This window comes from Sturnira hondurensis, unplaced genomic scaffold (genome assembly GCF_014824575.4).
Source record: "Sturnira hondurensis isolate 20B ecotype Veracruz unplaced genomic scaffold, ASM1482457v3 Scaffold0022908, whole genome shotgun sequence".
NCBI classification, from domain to species: Eukaryota; Metazoa; Chordata; class Mammalia; order Chiroptera; family Phyllostomidae; genus Sturnira; species Sturnira hondurensis.
Genome location: NW_028095539.1, coordinates 8,322,317 through 8,343,314, shown reverse-complemented (window position 1 = coordinate 8,343,314; position 20,998 = coordinate 8,322,317). Strand labels below are relative to the sequence as shown.

Sequence of the window (20,998 nt, the reverse complement as noted above, 5' to 3'; positions counted from 1 at the left end):
TGGAGCCTGCACTCTGCACCCCCTGCACCCCAAATGCTGGTACCTGCAGGTGATCAGCACACGGGCTGCAAGAGGCAGGAGAGCGACAGCCGGTGTCCTGCCGTGCACCTGCAGCCTCCCTGGCTTCCCCCACAGCCCTACCCCCCCTTGCAGAGTCTGCTGCTTCCAGGGGGAGAAGCCCTGGGCAGGGTGGGGAGGAGGGGCTGAGTGCAGGGAAATGGCTGGGACAGGTGGGCCTGGGGCCTCAGGATCTCCCGTCTCCCAGACAGAGGTCTCTCCTGGTCATCGCAGAAACCCAGGTAAAGAGCCCCCCCAAGATGAATGGTCGAGGGAGTGGACGTGTCTTTGCATGAACGGAGTGACGCTACGGGGTGGTCTGTCCCTACAGTGGAATGTCACTCCACTGTAAAAAGGAGCGGCCATCTGACGCTGGACACGGCTGAATCCTCGCCAGTGTTTTCAGTGACGGGTGCCACGCGCTGCAGGTACCACGTGTGTGAGATGTCAGAGTGGGCAACTCTATACAGACAGAACTCAGACCAGAGGTTGCCAGGGGCTGGGGGTGATTGCAGGGTTTGGGGTGACAAAAGTGGTCTGGACTAGACAGAGGGGCTGGTTGCACAACCCTGTGTGTGAGCTCAAGGCCACCGACCTGGACCATTTAAAACGGTTAGTTTCATGTTCTGTGAACTTCACCTCAGTCAGAAAAGATACAGGTGAGCAAAAATAAATTGACGCCTCCCGCCACCTCTGCACCCAACCAAGGCTGCCTCTGTAGCATCGGCATGGAGTGCTCTCTGGATTTTAGTGTTTTTACGATTCACAAACACGCGGTCCCACACAGCTCAGTGCACATGCGTGATCGTGTGTTGTCTGTGTAAATGGGCTCACTCTTCTGGGATCTGTTCTTCTCAGTGGAACTGGAATCCTCAGCCCGGCTCCTCGGCACCCACAAGCTCCAAGTGAAGCTGTGCGTTCACCTTGACGACCTGTAGGAGAGATCATTGCACCGTCGCAATGACAACGAGCTTTGCTCTGGCCTCAGAACGACTCGCTTTCTCCCGACACCTCGGACTCCCTGGGCGGGCGTCCTGGCAGGGCGGTGGCAGCATCGATGTGGGTCTCAGGCAGACCCCAGCCCTGGAGAGCACACTGCCCCGCCCCCTTAGAAGGGTCGCAGCCTGGAGCCCCAGAGCAAGCGCCCACGACACGGTGTGGCCTGGATGGACCCTAGTTTATGTAACCAGTCGCCTCTCAGAGCCACTGAGGATGTTGCAAGCCTTCCAATCCTGAAACAAGGCTGGGAGTGGCCTTCTGGCTCTGTCTGTGTCCCATTCCTTAATTATTAACTTACGACAGTTTCCCGCAGGTGACGGTTCCTCAGTCAAAGGCTTTCAAGGGGCTGCTGTCCGTGGTGACACACACCACAGAGCCCAGCCCTGGGAGTAGCTGAGGAAGAGACATGGCCACCCCTGGGGCTGGGGGCTTCGGGGACACTGATGGGGCCCCTGCAGCCGCACCCCCCATGAGGGGCAGATGGCAGCTGGGGGCAATTAGCCCCCCTGCCTGCTTCCCTCCACTCTGGTGACATGGCCTTGGGGACATGTCCTTGATGACACCCAGCCCATTCTTTCAGTCCCCCAACGCACCTGTTCTTTTCTGCTTCAGTGCCTTGGGAATGCCCCCGCCCCACCTCCGTCCACAGCGCCTCCTCTGGGTGGGCCCCCACTCAAATGCCCCTGTCACAGAGGCCCCCCTGACCCGCCAGCCCCTTAATGCTGATTATCCCCACTGGACCAGGGCCCCCCATCCCCCAGCAGTGTAGGGCTTTGAGCTCTCTGCAGCCCCTGAGCAGGCTGGGGGACGAACACACACACACATACACACACACACACACACACGTGTGCACGTGCGGCCAGTTCACACACTCACATACAAGCACACTGCAGGGCCCAGGCCTGCCCTGCTGACGAACGTGTTGCCCTGTGCTCATCCCGAATGGCCCAGGCACAGGGACAGCTAGAGGGAGAGGACCCTATGGCTCTCCATGTTGCTGAGTCCCTGGTCCCCTCCGCCTCCCGGGGGCTTGCTTTGGGACTGTGACCTGGTCGTCCCTGGCTCCTGCAGAGCCAGCCAGGGGTTGAGGATGGGGATGGAACGAGAGTGGGGGAGGGGTGAGGGCAGAGGTGAGAGGATGCAAAGGGCAGAGCGAAGGGAAGGGGCACCGACAGGGAAGGGTGTGGTGTCCGTCACAGTTCCAGGCAGAGCCCTGCAGTCAGAGGGCCAGGTCTGACCCCAGCCCGTCACCGTGGCGTGGGACTGAGGCCTGTGGAGCTTGGAGGCCAGTCTTGTACTTTGGGGCCCCTGTGACACCGTTAGGAAAAGCATCCCAACATTCCATGTCACACGAGACTGCTGGAACGGGCTCTACCTCAGCGCCTCCTGCTGTGGTTTATGTCCCCGAAGCCCCCCAGGGGGTGGGTGGTGACCAGGCCCCCGGGGGGGGCTGAGCACATGTGTGGGCACACACAAAGTGTGGGTGCAGGTGAGGGGCAGGAGATGCCACCCGGCTCCTGCTGAGGACGGCCAGCTCCCTAGCTCCAGTGTCCCTGCCACAGAGAGATGGGCGAACTCCCAACATGGGCATCTCGGCCTCACTGTGGATGTCCCTCCAAGGTCCACCGGGAAGGGAAGCTGGCCCAGCTGTTGGCAGTGCCCCTGGGGTGGGCTGGGGGGCCGGGGAGGGAGAGTCTGCCCAGAGGCCCGGGCAGTGCATCCTCTGGGAGACACACGCAAACGTCCAGAGCCGAGAACCCTCCCCCAGAGGCTGCTGCAGCCCCCCGCTCTTCGAAGGCAGCGTCTCCCCAGAGGGGTGCGGCCTGCAGGCGTGTGACCCCTTGGGGGCCCCTGCGGCTTGTGGTCTCACTGGGCCAGTCCCTGGGCCAGGCCCGGCTCCCGCCCTCGCGGTGCCCTGGGAAGAGACTCAGGCTCCAGGAGTTAACGGCACGGCAGCCTCCGGGCCCAGCCCTGCACAGCGGTTCCCTGTGACCCTGCTCCGCCTGGGTGGAGGGCATGGCGCAGGACACTGCTGGGACCCCAGCTTGCTGGGCGACTGACTGCCCTGTGCCGGTGAGCTCCAAGGAAGGAAATGAAGCTCAAATGGGGGCAGAGGGTGAGAAGGAGGAAAACGCCTCTTGAAGCCCCCTGCCCACCCCTGCCCCACAGCTTCCAACACTGGGGTCAGCTTTGCACCCTGGTCCAGGCCGACCCCCGGTGGCCCCCAGCACCTGGCCACTTCTTTGGCCCTGGGCAGGGGACCCTTGAGCTCACTGGTGGGCAGCTGGCCCTGGGTGGACAAGAGGCTCTGGGGATGGTCATGTGGTTGCTCCCCTTCCTCCCCTGGGTGTGCAGAGGCGGCGTCAGGCAGCCTGGGGCCCTCCCCTGCGTTTCTGCCGCGGCCAGGCTACTTCCACCTTTCTGGGGCCTGTCCACTAGAGGGCAGTGCCACCCCGCGAGCGCCTGCCCAGCTGGTGGCAGGCCTGCCAGGCGGCGCAGCAGGGCGGAAAGGCGGAAAGGCGGAGTCCCAGGCCTCTTGGGCTCTGGCCTTACTCTGGGAGAGGCTGGCCCGAAAAACAAGATACCTGTTAGAGTTAAATGTCCGATAAACAACAAGTAACACGTTTCAGAACAAGTATGTCCCAAATGTTACGGGGGACATACTCACGTGAAAAGAGTGTCCTTGTTTATGGCACATTCAGATCTTACCCCGGGTCCTGGATTCACATTGGCCCGACCCGAAGCCCGGGTGTCCCCTCCTAGGGGACCGCGCAGGCGGAGTCTGGGTGGGGCGGCAGTGTGGGTTCCAGGCTCTTGAGTGCGGGGACTAATTAGTCTGGACGGCTCCCGGGGCTGCCACACCTGCCCTGCGCTCTGACTCAGGGGAACACTGACAGCATCCAGACGCGGGCAGGGCCTTCGACCTCTGCCCACACCCAGGACTTCCAGCTCTTTCGGGCGGAGCGCTGGCGGTGATGGGCGTGGCGAGGGTCGGAGGCCGGAGGGCCAGGTGCGCCCGGGCTCTCCCTCCCACCCACCCCTGGGCTGCCGCTCCCACCACGCGTGGCCCCTGAGCCCCTGCAGGACTTCCCTTGGTCCCAGGCGGGTTGTGGACAGAGGCTCTGAGGAAAATCACCACGTGGGACGATGGGATCATAAATTCCTCACCCGGCAGGTCACGGTGGCGGCCACTCCCCAGCCTGTAACTCGCCTGGTGCGGCCGGGCCTGGCCATTGCGCCTGCGCATCAAGGTTAATGCGCCTCTGAGGGGCCCGAGTCCCCGGCCCCTCATAACCCCTTATTATAACCGTGTTAACTCTCCAGCCACCTGGTCCCGCCTCCAGGGCTCTGCCTCCCCTCCCCTCAGTAAATAAAAGCTGCCGAACATCTATTCTCTGCTGCACCTGAGGTCCTGCCTCCCAGGATGTGTCCTCGGTGGTTTGACAAATAAACCCATAGAAATTCTCTCCAGGTTTTGACGCTTCTTCCATTGCCACCTGTCCTGGAGGAGGAAGGCCCGCCCCCCCCAGGAAGCCCTGTGTGGCCACCCTGGGTTGCCCCAGGAGTGTGGCTCTGGGGCTGCAGAGGCGGCGAAAGTCCCGCGTCCCCACGGGAGGGGCCTGTCCCTTCCTTCCACTTGGCCAGCAGCGACACTACCCCCCCGCCCACCCCGACGACTCTGGGGCAGCTGACTGGGTCTGGCCGCCAACTGGACCATGGGTGAGGTGGCCAGAGGGCAGGCAGAGCTGCTGAGGGCTGCCATCTCACGCACAGCCTGTCCCGTTTAATCTCCCTGGGCCCCTGAGAGCCTGTCACTGTCCCTCGGCACAGAAAAGGAAACTGAGGCCCAGAGAGGAAGAGCCAGTCGGAGATCACCAGAAGGGCCGGGGCAGGGCCACCGGGGTCTGGCTCTGGACTCTAAGGCCCTCACCTGATCTTGCCTCCCCTTCGCCTTGCCCTGGGGATTTCTCCTCACAGTCTCCTCGGCCCTCTGTACCTGTCTAGTAGTGGGGTGCTGGGCAAGGGCCCCCCTAAGGACCCACAGAGAACAGGGGATTGGCCACTGCAGGGATGGGATGGTGAGCAGGGCCTCCCCGGGCCTCTGCCCTGTGCGCCCTGCCTTGGAGTCCCTCTTCCCAGCCTGTGGCCCGGCCGGCTGGACCCCACATCCAGGGGATGGTCTCCCATTGGCCCCAGGGCCCGCCCCGTGGCCCTCACTGTCCTCCCGGCCTCCCTGGGGAGTCTGCGGCCCCAGCCCTGAGCCAGGCCCCAGGAATCAGGCCCAGAGGCCTCACCTCATCTATTTTTAAGCACAAGCCCATGAAAGATTCACAGGCCGCCTTCTTTACAGGTGGCGCCCCCGCCCAGAGGTCTGCGCACCCCAGGGCCCGGCTCTCCCAGCTAACCCCCGCCCCAGCCTCCAGGCCTGGCTCCCATCAGCCTCCTCCCCAGGAGGCCGGCGCCGGGCCAGCAGCTTCACCGTCCTCTCCTGGCCCCCACCTGATTTCGTGGGGTTGCAAGACCCTCTCCCATCCCTGGCTCCCAGGCAGGTCTGAAGGGGTCGCAGCCACGTGCTGGTATGTGAGAGGCCCAGTTGGAGGGGGCCCGGAGCAGGCCTGGGGACAGGCGCCCCTCCCATCTGGGAAGCTCAGGTGCTGCTGGGTAACCTGGGGACCAGAGCAGACACGGGCTTCAGAGGCTGGGCACCCCTCCCCCACCGGCAGTGCCACGTGTCAGGTGGATGGGGGTCACACATGCAGCTTCCAGAGCTGGAGAGCCTCAGGCCTTCCCTCCGGACCGGGACCACCCAAGAGAACCCGGGACCAAACCTAGGGCCCCAGCCTGGCCCCCAGGGCCCACCACATGAGTCAGGCCTGTGGCCTGGTCAGCCTCAGGCTGATCTGCCTGCCGGAGCCAGAGCACCCCTGTGCCTGGCATGTCCCCTCCACTTGGCTGTGTGCTTTCCAGGGCCTCAGGAGATGGTGCCAGCTCGGCCTTGAATGTGTCACCCGATGCCACGTGCTCCCTGGCAGGGTCCCAGCAAATACCCTGGAGGGCTCTCAGCTGCTGCCCGGCAGGGGGTGGGGCTGACTGGGGGTAATCGGGACCTCCCCGGGGGCCACTGGGGAGACTCAGGGTGCCCCCGGAGGGCCAACTGGACGGCGTGCGCCCCACCCACTGCGACAGTGTTGCCCTTCTTCTGACTGGGTCTTGCAAGGAGATGGAGTCTGGCTGTGCTTTCCCAATAGGACGTCCAAATGCTGAAATGCTGAATGTTCGTTTCCGATCCTCCACCTGGATTTCCCCTCTGCTGGCCCCTCTCGGGTCCAGCCCTCCTCCACCTCCCCCGTCTTGTGAGAGGGAAAGCGGGTGATTTCTTTCAACATCTCCCCAAGGGGAGAACGGAACTGGGGAAGGAGGTGGCGTTGGGTAACAGCCTCTCATCCATCTGAGGGCGCAACAGCAAGGGCAGGATGGGGCATCTTGCCCAGCACCGGGCAGGCTTCCCAGGGCAGCGGCCCCGGGCCAAGGTGACTGGGCCAACTTCCTCCTGCCACTGTCTGGGTGATTATCCCTGGGAGCCCCAGTTTCCCATCTGTAAAATGGGGGTGCATTTGCACCGGAGGAGTATTTGTTGAGCACCTACTATGTGCTGGGCATCAACTGTCCTCAGTGCTGGTGGTACTCCAGTGAACAGAAGGGGCAAGTGCCAGCGGAGTGGCCATTCCAGTGGGGGAGGGGCACCGCAAACCCACAAACGCACAGCTGTGGGCGGAGGGCCTGGACGGGCTGGGAGGATGTGAGGCTGGCCAAGGAAGGGACTGGAGGGATGGGTGGGAAGAGTGGGGGCAGGGAGCTAAGGGCCCAGCAGGAGGCCCTCTGCCAACACAGCCCCTTCCGCCCTGGGGTTGGTAAGGACTGGATTCCATCCACCTGGACGGACCCTCAGGACCTGCAGCCCAAGATGCTCCTGCTACGGCTCCTTCCAGAAGCCCGCCCTGATCCAGCCGGCACTCCTGCCCCTGCCTGGCTCCCTGCAGAACCACTGGCTGGGGGGCACCCACCCACGTCCCTCCAAAGTCTCACTGTCGTCACCTGGGGGGCCGTGAACCCTCCCGGGGGCTCTCAGGCCCCCTCTGAGGGGGCAGCAGCAGCCTGCCCCAGGAGTGGGGAGGGGGACCAGCACTTTCTCTGAACTGACGCAGAGTCACAGTCTGGTGGGTGGCAGAGGCTGGATCAGGGCATGCTGGGAGAGGCTCTCCCGCCAAGTGCCCGCAGGTGTGGGGCAAAGTCTCGAGGCCCCACTGTACGGACCGGCGGGGACCTCCCACCCGCACCGGGTCGAACCCCTCTGAGCACGGGAGGTCCTCACTCATCTGAAGAGTGCGGTTTTCCTATTTGTCAGAGGAAGCCGAGCAGTGGGGGGAGGGGTCGTCAGGAACTCAGTGCAGCAACAGGTCACCTCAGCATCTGAGAATAGCGAGAGGCCAGTGCTGTCCCCGCTGACGCCCTCAGGCCCCGAGGGGCAGGGCAGCACTTCCGAACTGTGGCCAACACAGCCCCCACCCTCAGGTGGAGAGCACGTGGGTGGGGAGGAAGCTCCGAGTCACAGACTCAGAGCTGTCCCTGAGGCCTGTCCCCACGAAGATCTGGAACACCCTGACAGGGCTGCTTCCTCCCCACCCCAAGCCAGAACTAGCTGCCTGCAGTCCTGTTGGGCTGGCCCGGTGCCGGGCTGATGTGAACACAGGTGCCCGATATCTGCCGCTGGCCCCGCACCAGGAGCAGCTGGGTGACACCGCTCCTGACACCCAGTGTCGGCAACAAAAGCCCCGCCCAGAAAAACACCCTATTCCTACTGCCCCCCCCTTGGGTGCTGCCCACCAAGCCCCCCAGGGCGAGTCCCCTGGGGAAACCCCAGGGATCAGGCTGCCTGTCCAGGCGGCCGTTGGTCACTCGAGTGTGTTTCAAGGGCCCATTTGTTTGGCGACGGGAGTGGCGTGGGCGGCTGCGCCCTTGGGCTGCCTTTGGAGCTGTGGTCTGGGCTCCGGCGCAACAGTGGCGGCGGGCGGCCGGGCGGCGGGGAACACGGGGCATGCGAGGAGGACTGGACTGCGGGGGGCGGTGCCGGAGGCCCAGCGCCCCCGCGGCCGGGATGCAGGGCTTCGAGGGGGGTGCAGCAGGGGAGGCTCGGTGACCCGGCGGCGGCGTAAAGGGGACGAGTCGCGGGGCGGGGCTGTGCGGATGACACCCAGTAAGGCGGGCTGGGCCTTGGGGTGGGGGCGGCGCCGGAGCGAGGTGACCCGGTGGCCCAGGGAGTCGCACGGGGTGCGCCGCACCTAGCCGCTTCCCTGCTGCGCGCGCTCTCTCCACCCCGCGCCGCCCCGCCCCTTGGTCCTCGCAATAAGGGGCGCGGGCGGGGCGGGGACGAAGGGGAGCGGCCGCCCGTCCGCAGGTCTGCGTCTCGGCTGGAGCTCAGGCTGGGAGCCCGAGGCCAGTGCCGTCTGGGCCCCGAGGTCGCCGCCCCGCGCGGATCCGGCCATGGAGCTCTGGCCGTGGCTCACGGCGGCGCTGCTGCTGCTGCTGCTACTCGTGCAGCTGAACCGCACCGCCAAGTTCTACGCCAAGATCTCCTTGTACTGCGTGCTGTGCTTCTTGGTCTCCATCGTGGCCGCTGCTGTCTGCCTGCTACGCCACGGCGGCCGGACAGTGGAGAACATGAGGCAAGGGGGCCGGCGGGGCTGGGAGCGCCGGGCCGGGCTGGGCTGGGGAGCGCCGGGCGCCGCCTGCTTCCGCTTCCCCAACTTTCTTCTCTCCTTTCCCTCCTTCCTGCCCCGCCCGCGCCTCTCTCCGGCCCGGGACGGACGCGCGAGGGGAGCGCGTGGCTGGGGAGGCGGGCGAGGAGGGGCTGGGGTCCCAGGGAACCGGCGTCACAATGTCCCGGGCCTCCGGCCGGGGCGGGGGGCAGGGGAAGGACGGATTTAAACAGGTCGCGGCCTCCGGCGCCACCGCGTCCCTGAGTCCAGCCGAGGGCGCGCTCGGTGCGGGGTCCGGGGCTGAAGGTGGCTCCGGCCAATTTTTGAGAGAAAGGGGCCTGGGCCGCGCCGGGACAGGCTCGGTCCTGCTTCCCCGCGGGGCAGCGAGGCAGAGCGGCTCAGCACCGCTCCCGCCTGGACCGGGAGCTCTGGGGCGCCGGCGGGCCCTCTCTTCTCCACCCCTCCTCCCACCTGCTAGGCAGGTGATGAACACTCCTGGTCCCAGGCTCCCTGGCAGGTTCCTGCTTCCATTTTCTTCCTCTGCTCGGGAAGGTGGGCGGCTCCGCGATGGAGTCCAGCTTCAGCCCAGGTGAAGGGAGCGGGTGCTGGCTGGAATTTTCCTCTGGGCTCTTCGCAGACCCAGCAACCAGGCGGTGGGGAGGGGGGAGGGGTCGGGTGCCCGTGGGGACTCCGTCCGGCCGACTAGAGGACCGGGTGACCTCTCCGGGTCAGAGGCTGGAGGGGCTGCCAGACAGGGGCTTCTTGCCCTTTCTTCCTGAGTCTGGCCGGGACATAGCTGTTGCTAACATGTCTCTGTGGGTTTTGCAATAGTTTTGTGGCTGTGACCTGGTGAGGGGACACTGGTCTGAGCCCCCTCCCCCACTTCCGCGCTCACAGGGCAGTGGGTGGGAGCTCCTGGCCTTCTCCGCCTCTGTTCTCGCCAGGGTGGGCTGGTGTACTGGGCCGGCCCACACGGCCTGGGTCCCCAGGCCCTGTCTTCAGGCGGTGGTGGCTTCCCATGGCACTGAGGTGGCTCAGGCTGGCCTCCCCTCCTACACACACTGAAATGGCTGGAGTGTCCCTGGGAGCCAGGGCCCAGGTGAGGGCCTTTCAGGGGAGTCCCCCACGATGCCCCGTGTCCTCTGGGGAGGGGAGGGAAGGGACTGCTTCCGAAATAGTATCGCCTCCTCCCTGGGCTGGCCACCCCGGGCAGGGGTGCCCCAGGCCGCCGGAGGCCTGGCTGAGGCGAAGGGCCTGGGGCCCTGCAGGAGTCCCGACCCTGCAGTGACCCCGCCCTGCGGACCCTTTCTGTCAGCGCTTCCTCGCCTTTTAACCGCCCCGCTGGCTCTCCCAGGCAGAGCTACTTCCCCGGGGTTAAGTCAGGAGTTGCCGACCTGGTGGCTGGGCCTGGCCTCCCCCTGTGGGCTTGGGGTGTCTCCCCAGCCCAGGGCCTGATTTGCAGCCCCAGCTTCACCCAATTCCGGTCAAGTAGTGTGTCCTCCTCAGGCCCCTGATGCCCTGAGAGTGCTTGGTGGGAGCTTCCTGCCCCCCCCCCGCCCCGGGGCAGCCCCCACACCCAGGCTCTGCGCGGGGCCCTCAGGGCTCTGTTTCCTCTAGAGCAAAGGTGAGCCCGGGGGCGCCCAGACACCCTTAGGGGGACCGCCAGCCCCCACAGGGCGGCCCACAGTGACGGCTCCCCAAGCTGGTCAGGGTGGGGTGACTGTGACCGTGGGTTTCCAGGGGTGCGGCGGTGGGGGCTGAGAGACACAGAGAACAAGGAGGTTCTGTGTTGCTCTAGGCCGCTGGTCTGGGCCGGACCGGGAGGACACAGGCGGAGGGGTGGGAGGGGCGGAGCGACAGGGCGTGCGCCTCATTTCGGGCCGTCCCCAAGTCTGCTCAGTGTGCCCCGGAGCCCCACGCACCCTGGGGGCCCGGTGGCCTCCTGTCCCATCCTTCCTTCTGAAGGGCTCTCCGGCTGGGCGCGACCCCGGAGCCCCACTGTGGGCCGCAGAAGCCCGGACCTCTGCAATGGATTGTGCGTGTTCCCTTCTTCACGCAGATGAAGAGTCAGAGGGTCAGAGAAGCAACTGGAAACCAAGGCCTTGGGGAGGGAGAGGGAGTGGTCGCCGGGTCCTGGAGCTGGGAGGGCCTGTGGCAGAACCAGGGAGTGGACCTGCCGACAGCAGCTCCCGTATGCAGGCTTTCCCTTCGTCCTCCGTGCCTCCTGTCGCCAGGGGCCAGGGCAGCGCTACAGGGCTGGGGACCAGGCTTGGGGGAAGCGCTGAGCTCCTGGGGGGGTCTCTGCCTCCCCCCCGCTTTCTGTACCCCCCCAGCAAGGGCCCCTCCCTGTGCCACTCTGGGTGGGCACCCAAGGAGGTGTTTGCTGTTTAGACTGGAGTTGGGAGTGGGCCTGGAAGGGCGAGGGCGGCAAAGGGCAGTGGCTGGCTCTGTTCTGACTGGGCTGGGGGCCGAGACCGGGGACCCTCTCGGCGGGCGGCACCCTACTGGCCGCACTCGGGAGGAGCAGCAAGTTGCCTTCCGGGAGACAGACGCCCTCGTCCTGCCCATTTGCCGGGGATTCCGGTGGAGTCCGGGGAAGCTGTGTGTGTGAGGGCTGGCCTCTGCTGCACGGTCAGGAAACCTGATAACAGTGGCTTACCAGGGCTTACTCTGTCGTGCGTCAAAGTAGACCACAGCTGCGTGGCCTGGGGCGCCCAAAGCTGCGGCTCCTCTGCCCTGTAGGCCCTCTATTCCCAGTGTCCAGCAGGCCACCACTGTGGCAGGACCTCTGGGGACTGGCCCATGTGTTTCCACCTTCATCCTGTGGCCAGGGCCGTGTGGCTTTTAGCTGCAAGGGAGGCAGGGCAGTGAGGCACTCGGTCAGTGTGTGCTGTGCCCACACCAAACATCGAGGAGGGAGAACGGGCCACACAGGCCCGGGGACTTGTCGGTGCTGGTCTGGGTTTAAATCTGGAATGGCCGCTCTTCGCCAGTGCTGCCAGAAACTCGCAGTTCGGAGGGGGGTGCCTGGGTGGGGACGCAGTACATGGGGAGCCCCACAGCACCTGGGGGCCGTCCTGGGGCCCCAGCACTGAAGGGAGGTCCCCTCTTGTCCTGCTGGGACAAACTGTCCCCTGGGACCAGAAACGAGACCTTCCACCAGTGCTTGGCCCCGGAGACTGGCTCTTAATGAGGCTGAGAGGGTCTCCCCGGCTTCACCTTGCTCCTGTGCACCCCCCTCCCCTAGCACCCCTGGGTGTCTGTGCAGGCGGGAAGACCCTGTCCTTCTCCCTGGCTCTTGTCCCCTTCTCGTGCTCTAGTTCCTGTGACACTCGATGGGGAACGCCCCTCCTCAGCCAAGTGGCTTTACTGGGGCGTCCCGATGACCCTCCGCACTGCCTTCCTGGCAGGGCTGCCCCCGAGGTGGCCCCACCTCGTCCCTTGCTCTGCGGGGTCTGGCTGAGGACTGGCACACCTCAGCCCAGACAGCCGCTCGGGTCTCCCAGGGCCACCTAGCCCCCGTCCAGGGGCTGAGGGCAAAGGTCAGCAGGCATCCTGGCCTAGCCTTGAACTGTCTGCCGGCTCCCTGGAGCGAGGGCCAGCCGGGCAGGCCTGGGCTGGCCAAGGCAGGGGGTCTGCTTTCATTCACTTTGGGTTCTTTTGTGTCATCGCCATTGAAGCCACTAACTATGAGGACTCCCAGGTCCCTGCAGTTTTCACAGGCATCCCAGCCTCGTCACGCTCAATCCCACTACGCCCTCCCCATTTCACAGGCAGAGATGGAAGCTTGGGGAGGTAAAGTGAATTGCCCAGGGTCGCAGCCCGTGAGAAAGGAGTCAGGACCACTTACAGTCTGTCTGACTGAGAGCTTGAGAGGGGCTCCAGTGTCCTGGGGCTGAGTGTAGGGGGCCCGAGGGGGCTGGCCGCCAGGAGCCCGATCTGGGCTCCCATGGGTCCAGAAGACTGGTGTTCGTCGCATTGGTCTGCGGTTGCGTGAAGGGCTCCCGAGAGGGCGCCAGGCGCGCCAGGCCACCCCCTCTGCTTGAGGAGCCAGCCACTCCCACACGTGGTTGGAAAGGGCCTGCTCCGGGGGGCACCTGACTTGCCGCGGGGAGCTCACGCCAGTCACCTGGGCTTCAGGCGACCTGGGCTTCACCCCCGGTGGCCTCCCCTGCAAGGTCATGGAGTTGGGGGAACAGCAACCAGAGCTGTGCGGCCATGTCCCCTGCCCCACGGAGCCTCTGGGCCACGATGGAGGGCTGACCCTCGGGATGGGGTGCCTGGGGGTGACAGTGCTTTTAGGTTCTGGGGAGGCGAGGGGACAGAGCCACTTCTGGCCCTGCTGGCGGGGTGGGTGGGCCCCAGGGGTGGGGGAGGGTGGGTGGGCTCCGAGTGCCTCCCGGGTTTTGCAGTTCTGAGCCTGGGCACCCAGCACCCTTTTCAGGGTAGGATGTGGTTCCAGCCCCTGCTGTGTGGCCTTGGGGAAGTCACTGAACGCCTCCGAACCTCACCTTCCCCGCCTGCAGGATGGGCACACTGAGTGTGCGGACACCGTGGGGTTGTCGTCTTGAGTTCAGGTGGAGCCCTTGGTGTGGTGCTTGGCACACAGGAGGTGCTCAACAGGGGGCGACCGTGGGGGCTGTCCCTGCCACCTGGCTGTCTCTGCTCTGTGCCCGGTGCCTGCTGGCACACAGGCGGACACCTAGCAACACCTGGGGAGGTGCGCTTGCCTCCTGGTCTTTGAGGAAACACTGGTAAACCATGGTGGCGGTGTACACTTCCCCACCACGGCCACAGAAAACCCCCGATGCCGGGAGACGGAACACTGGGGGAGTGGCTTGTCCCTGAGGGCACCCCGGGCCTTCCTCACTCCTAGGACATGCCTTTTGCTGGAAGTTCACTGCGGTCGCGCTGGCTGGGGTGTGTTTTAGTTTTGCGTGAGTGTAGTCATTTGCAAAAGCGTCAAGAGTGTGTTCTGGGGAGAGCCCCCATCTCCTGTGGCCCCGCTGGGCTGCCCGGCCCTGGCGGGGACCTGGGGACCGGGGTGGCGGAGATGGCGGTGCTGAGCTCTGCTGGTGGAGTGCTGCGCTACACAGCATCTTTCCTGGTTCGAAACAGTGACAACCCACAGGCAGCTCCTACCCCAGACACGAGGAGAAAGTCCTGGAGAGGGCGGTGGGGGGGCCTGACGCTGCTGAAAACGGTGACTGTGATGTGTATTATGTTGTGGGTTTCACCATGATAAAACTTTCTTTTAACTTGCTGATTTGAGAGAGATGAGAGACGGAAAGAAACACCGATTTGTTGTTCCACTTGTCCATACACTCATTGGTTGATGCTGTGTGTGCCCTGACCAGGACCAAACGCACAACCTTGGTGTATCGAAACGGCACTCTAACCACTGGGATACCCTGCCAGGGCTTTACCACAGTACAAAATCAGGAAGGAGAACACCAACGACAAATCCTACTGCCTGGGGGGCACCACTGTCATTCCCTGTGTGACCTGAGTGTCCCTATGCCACTGGGTGGGGAAAGTGGGCCTGCGGACCCACCGGAGGTCACAGGGTCAGAAGTCAGGAGCCCGCCTGTCTCTCTCTGGCTGCTGCTGTAACACGGACCCCGGTTCACTTCCCTGTCCCTTCTGGGGTGCGNCTGACCAGGACCAAACGCACAACCTTGGTGTATCGAAACGGCACTCTAACCACTGGGATACCCTGCCAGGGCTTTACCACAGTACAAAATCAGGAAGGAGAACACCAACGACAAATCCTACTGCCTGGGGGGCACCACTGTCATTCCCTGTGTGACCTGAGTGTCCCTATGCCACTGGGTGGGGAAAGCGGGCCCGCGGACCCACCGGAGGTCACAGGGTCAGAAGTCAGGAGCCCGCCTGTCTCTCTCTGGCTGCTGCTGTAACACGGACCCCGGTCCACTTCCCTGTCCCTTCTGGGGTGCGGGTGCTTTCGGATTTTCCCACACCTGAGTCCAGCTGCTCACCCACGCGCCCCGGACGGCCTCCCTCCCGGTGACCCTGAAAGGCCATTCCAGGTCACAGGGACTCAGGCTCCAGCCGGAGCTGCCAGCCCCTCCGGTGGCCCCGCCCCAGACCGTCGGAAGGATGAGGAAAAGGTGTTCCTGTTTTGTTTTGTTTTTAAATCTTCACCTGAAGATATGTTTTTATTGATTTTAGAGAGGGAGGAAGGGAGAGAGAGAGAGCAACGCTGATCGGCTGCCTTCTGCACGCGCCCTGCCCAGGGATCGAACCCAAAGCCCTCTGGTGGACGGGACGGCGCTCCAACCCAATGGGCCACCTGGCCAGGGCAAGGCGTTCTTGTTTGGATGGGCATTTCTTTAATTTCTAGGGAGATGGGACTTTTTCTCTGTGTATTTGGACTTCAGGTTTTTCTTTTTGTGAACTGCCTGCTTGTGTTCTCCCCTGGTCCCCTTGTCCTCACGGGGACTGGGCAGCTGCCTTTTGCACGTGAGAAAACAGGCCCCGGGGTGAAGGAGCTGGGCAGCTCTCACAGCGGCTGTGTGGGGTGGCCGCCGGGGCGGCACCTGGTGACTCTGGGCAGGAAGCCCCGCTGGTCTGGCCTGGACAGCAGCCCGGCTAACTGCGGCGCCTTCCAGAGCCTCGGCTTCCCCAAGCCTGCAGCGCAGGGCGATGGGGACTGTCTGCCCTCCCCACTGGAGTTGAGCTCCGAGAGATGTGGCCGGGTGAGAGCCTGCCTTTCAGACACAGGACAGTCCTGTGAGGCCCGGCTCACACACAGTCCCTGCAGGTGGGAGGCAGCTCCGCAGACACAGGGCGTCCACGGTGGGGGTCTCACGGGGACCGAGTGTCCGTGAGGGAAGACGGGCCGTCCGGGAGAGGGCGGTGGTGGTGGCTGCACAGCAGAGTGACTGTCCCCTGTGCCCCTGAGCCGGGTCCGGGACTCCTTCCCGCAGGGCTGTAGATATGGGGGCTGGGGAGCGCCTTCGCCGGAATCTTCTGCGAGACGTGTCCTAGAACCCCTGGGTCAGTGGGTGGCGGGCCCCCAGTCCCCCACTGTTCACAGAAAGACCCTGGGCCCTGCAGGGAGTCGCAGAGCAGTGAGCTGGAGCCTCAGCTCTGCCACCCGAGGCCGACCCCCGAAGGGCATCTGTCCTGTCCCAGGTGTTGGTAAAGTGTCCTGTGGAACGGGCCGAGGCTGCTCTTCCTCCTTGCATTTTCTGCACCCAGCCAGCCACCAGCCGACGCAGCCCTGTGGGCAGGCAAAGGACAGAAGTGCCCCACACGTGCCATTGGGCCCCTCGTGCCCTGGGTACTGGGGCAGCCTCCTGTGGCGCAGCCAGGGGTCTGCGGGTATCCCAACCCCACAGTGATGTCTCCAGTGACCTGCCTGGGCCCAGGGCTTCCTCTGTGAGAAGGGGCACTGGTCCCACTCTGCAGGCGGGGGCGGGGGCGGGGGATGGGGAGGGTGAGGGATGTGGCCTGGGTGGCCGGCTCAGTGCTGGGTCCCTGTCATTCCACGCCTCGCAGAGGTCTGCACCTGGTACCTGCGCTTATTTCCTGGTGGGGCACTGCCTGGGGGGCAGTTGCTTCCCCGTCTGGGTCTCCTGCCCTGGAGTGTGTGGGTGGGGCCTGGCCCTCGCTGTCAGGCCCAGGACGTCTTTCCCATGTGGTCCTTCTGTCGCTGATACGGCAGAGAACCGGACCCAGCCTGTCCCGGGAGTTCTCACCCTCCAGCCCTCTTCCAGCTGGGTCCCCACTTGGCTGCACACACAGGGGTGTGGGCCGAGGGCCGGGGGGTGGCAAAGGCAGGCTCCTGGAATGTGGAGGGGGAAGCAGGTGCCCTCCCCTGTGCTGGGTGGGCGTCCACCCCCTGAGGCTTGGCTCCCAGAGGCTTCAGTGGCTGGAGGCAGGGCGTCCCTCCGCGACCCCAGGAGGGGCAGGACCCTGAAGGGCCAGCCCAGGGGAGAGCAAATGGGGGGGGTCTCTGCCGTGTCACTGTGCCCCTCCCCAGGGTCCCAAGGGCCTCTGCTCAACAGCACCATCTCCCCTGCAGCATCATCAGCTGGTTTGTCCGGTCCTTCAAGTACCTGTACGGCCTCCGCTTTGACATCAAGGGCCGCTGGAAGCTGACGGTGGACCGCCCCTGTGTCATCATCTCCAACCACCAGAGCATCCTGGACATGATGGGTAGGCCAAGGACCTGAGGGTCCCGCCCGGTCTGGGCCGGCAGGCGGGGGGGGCACCCAGGTGGGCTGCCCGAGGCCAGGGACGCTGGGCCACGGCTGCGTGTGTCATCGGGTTCTGTGCTCCCCGACATCGGGAGCTCTGTTCAGCTCCTTCGTGGGTGGGAGAGAGCACGGGGGCTGCCGGCTCGCCCAGGCAGCCAGTGGGGAGGTGCCGCTCTGCCCCGGGCCTGGGGGCGGAGGGGGCACGAGGAGGTGGCCCCCGGCTCTGAGCCCCCCCCCCCCACAGGCCTCATGGAGATCCTCCCGGAGCGGTGCGTGCAGATTGCCAAGAGGGAGCTGCTCTTCATGGGGCCCGTGGGCCTGATCATGTACCTGGGGGGCGTCTTCTTCATCAACCGGCAGCGCTCCAGCACGGCCATGACCGTGATGGCAGAAGTGGGCGAGCGCATGACCCAGGAGAACGTGAGTGGGGGTGGGGCAGGGGCAGGACCTGCTGGGCCTGCAGGCACTCACACCCCTCTTGGCCGGAAGTGGCAGGCAGCCCCGCAGCCCCGCAGCCAGGCCTCCTTGGGGTATAAAGAACACGTCACCTGTGCCTGCCTGCAAATGGCACAGAAAAGCGGGCGCAGGGCCCTCCTGTGGTGAGGGGTGGTGTCTCGGCCGAGAAGGGGGCTCCTTAGGAGGACGGGTGCAGGCGCCCCCAGCCCCACACCCTCCTCTTCTCTCCCCTGCAGCTGAAAGTGTGGATCTACCCCGAGGGCACACGGAACAACAGTGGGGACCTGCTACCTTTCAAGAAAGGTGCCTTCTACCTGGCGGTCCAGGCCCAGGTGTGCAGGGGCCTCGCCCTCCTGGGGCTGCTTCGGGGTCAGGGAAGCTGGTTCGGTTGGCTGAAGGCTGCCGGTGACTGCCAGGTGGGGCTGGGGCGGGGACTGCCAGGGGCCGGCCTCTCCCGGACGGGCAGGGCCTCGGGCCCCTCACACCTGCACCTGCTGCGTGTTAAGGCGGGGCCCGCTCAGGAGCAGGGCCCGGGTGGAATGACATGTGTACCCAGGTCCCTAGCTGGCCAGGAGGGCCCCCGAGCAAGCAGGGGTTGTCGGGCGAGGAGGCAGCGGCAGGCCTGCTTGCTGAGTGCTCATTTGCCCCCACGCTCGAGGGTTCGGAGTGGGCGGTGGGTGTGGGGCGGGTGTGGGCCAGAGCCAGACATGAGCCTGGGTGTGAGCCCTGCTGTGCATGGGTGGGACCTCACACAGTTCTGCTCCTGGACTTCCGGGATGCAGCTCGTCCCGGAGGTGTCTTGGGGCCTGCCGTGATGAGGGCACCTCCTGGTGGGCAGCCTGTCCCACCCCTGGCCCTGTGTGGTGGGGGTTCTTATAGGGAAACCATAGGGTCTGGGGAGTCAGGTGGGTGTGGCAGCCAGTCTGGCAGTTTCCAGCTGTGACAAGCGGCCTCTAGCGCCCCCTAGCCATGGCTCTGAGCAAGGCCCGGGGAGCCTTCCTGCCAGAGGCCCCAGCAATGTCACGGGTGCAGAAGCTGGCAGGAGGGAGGCGGAGACAGCAGCCTGGGCTCTCTGGGCCCGTGGGCCCTCTAGTCAGGAGGTGGAGGGCACTCTGCCAGGTGCCCCAGCCTGATGTCACCTGCTCTGCTGGTGGTGTGTGTGTGTGTGTGGGGGGGCCACCCCATGGGAAAAGAGGTCGCAGAGGTGGGACAGGAGCAGCAGCAGCCTCAGCCAGGAGACTGGACGTCATTCACTGTCGTAGCCCATGCCCCACCCTCCATCTCCCCATGGGGCCTGCTGGATGGCACCCTCTCTGGGCTCTCAGGCCGCCCCCACCCTCTGCAGGTGCCCAGGAGAGGCTCCCCAGCTGCGGGGTTAATGATTATCCCAGCAGCGCTTCCAACCTTGCAGTCACCATTGGACTTGACCGTGGTGTTTTTCAGGAATGCCAGCAGGCCCTGCCCCTTCCCCTGGCTGATTCTGTCCCCAGGCTTCCGGAGGTGGAGGAGAGCTTCCTCTGGCTATACTGGACAGGGTCCTGCCCGCCCCCCCCCGCCCCAGGAAATCTTAGGACCCAGTGGGGCACCAATGTAAATCTGATGGATATATGCTAACCCAGGAAGGCTTCCTGGAGGAGGTGATGCTTGAATGAAGGTATGCAGGATGAGTTTATGGCCCTCTGGGCCACCCAACCCATAGAGGGTGCCCCAGGCCTGGAGGGTCAGCATGTGGAAGGGCCCGGAGGTCAGACACGGTGGCTGTCTGGCAGCCACAGGTGCTGTGGGCAACCCCAAGGTGAGGCAGGTGGTGGTAAGGCAGGGCTCCCCCACGAGCTCGCCCTTGGGCAGGGTGGTCTGGCAGTGGCTCCCGGTCATCCTCAGGCTTCCCTCGTCTCCGTGCACAGGTGCCCATCATCCCTGTGGTGTACTCCAGCTTCTCTTCCTTCTACAACCCCAGGGCGAAGCGCTTCACCTCAGGTAGTGTCATGCATACACGGCCCAGGCCCCTAATGGAGTGTAGTTCCCATTTCTGGGAGTTACTAAAGGTCAGGCCCCACAGTGACCACTCAGGGGATCAGGGGAGGGAGGGACCCAGAGCCTCGACCAGGGGCCGTTTCCTGAGTAAGGAAACTGAGGCCTTCAGAGGGTGGGCTGGGTCCCTGAGTCCACACACACAGGTCCGGGCTGCCCACGGCACGGAGGCACAAGGCGTCCAGGCCTGGCTCACGGGAGCAGAAGCCTCCCAGGCACCCTCACTCCCGTGGGCCCCAGAGCTTGAGACCCCTGCCCTTCCCTCCAGGTGCTGCCCCAGCGCCTGGGTGCAAAGGTGGGGTCCAAGGTTGAAGGGCAGTGGGGAGGGGCCAGGAGGACACTTCCTGGGGCGGCGGCTGTTCTGGGCTCTTGGTGGTGCTTAGCCGGGGGTCGCAGTCATCCCGACCCCGAGTGTGTACTTAGGAGCCGAGCGTGAGTGCACCTGAAAACCAGCCACCCCAGCAGGCCCTGGTGTCCCAGCAGGAAACCAGCCCAGCTGGCCCTCAGCGGGGCTCCACGGGAAAGGCTGGTCGGGGGCCGAAGGGGAGGGGCTTCTGCTGGCAGTGGAGTAAGGAGGGTACAGCGTGGGAGCCAGGGCGTCAGGCACGGGTGGGGTGCCCGGGCCACTGACACCCTCCCCACCCGCACCACAGGAACCATCAAGGTGGAAGTCCTGGACGCCATCCCCACCAGCGGCCTCACCGTCAGCGACATCCCCCAGCTCATGGACACCTGCCACAAAGCCATGCGGAACACCTTCTTCCACTTATCCAAGACGCCCCAGGAGAATGGGGCCACTGCGGGGCCTGGCACCCCGCCGGCCCAGTAGCCGAGGCCTGTGGCAGGCAGGACCTGGAGGGGCGGGGCGCAGGGTGTGGCTAGAGGATGGACAGAAGGACCCTGGACCCTTGGTCTCGGCTGCCGAATGTCACTGTGGCCCACTCCCGCGGCCAGGCGGCTCTCCCTGAGCCCCAGAAGCAGGGAGCCTGGTCCTGTCACCGGCCTCGGATCCAGGCCACTGAGGTCACTGCAGAGTCAGCCGGAACCTCCTCAGGCCGAGGGCAGCGCCTCGTCCGCCCCGAGCCTCAGAACCGGCCCCTGAGCAGGCCTGCATCAGGCTGCCAGGGAGGGGCAGGCTCTGGGAGCCTGTCCGCCTGCCTCTCCGACTCCCCTGGGGTTGTTTTTATAAACGAACTCTGCTAAGTGCTCTGGGAGCTGTGATCACTCAGAGGGTGGGCACACCTGGGGGTCTTTTAGGCTGCCCACGCCTCCTCCCAAGGACATAGTATGGGAGCCCCTGACTCCCCCAACCCCCAGTGTCCCCTTCCTGGGGCGCTCGGCCCACAGTGCTACTTCTTTCAACAGGTAAGGCTGAAGGGGCAGCAGGCGTGCCCAGGGTCTGGCAGGCACTAGGGAAGCAGTCTGAAGATTTGTTCTTTGGCCACAGGCCTGGGGCAGGGCCACTGTGTCACC

General features: G+C 65.0%; 1 protein-coding gene across 1 annotated transcript; it reads left to right on the top strand.

Annotated features, from left to right (window-relative positions):
- Positions 1-8,384: 8,384 nt before the first annotated feature.
- On the top strand, positions 8,385-20,734 carry AGPAT2 (1-acylglycerol-3-phosphate O-acyltransferase 2). The gene is made up of 6 exons (XM_037036650.1): positions 8,385-8,780; positions 16,864-16,997; positions 17,283-17,458; positions 17,731-17,826; positions 19,399-19,471; positions 20,179-20,734. The coding sequence occupies exons 1-6, from the start codon at positions 8,599-8,601 to the stop codon at positions 20,352-20,354; spliced, it is 837 nt and encodes a 278-aa protein (XP_036892545.1). The 5' UTR covers positions 8,385-8,598; the 3' UTR covers positions 20,355-20,734.
- The last annotated feature ends 264 nt before the right edge of the window (positions 20,735-20,998 follow it).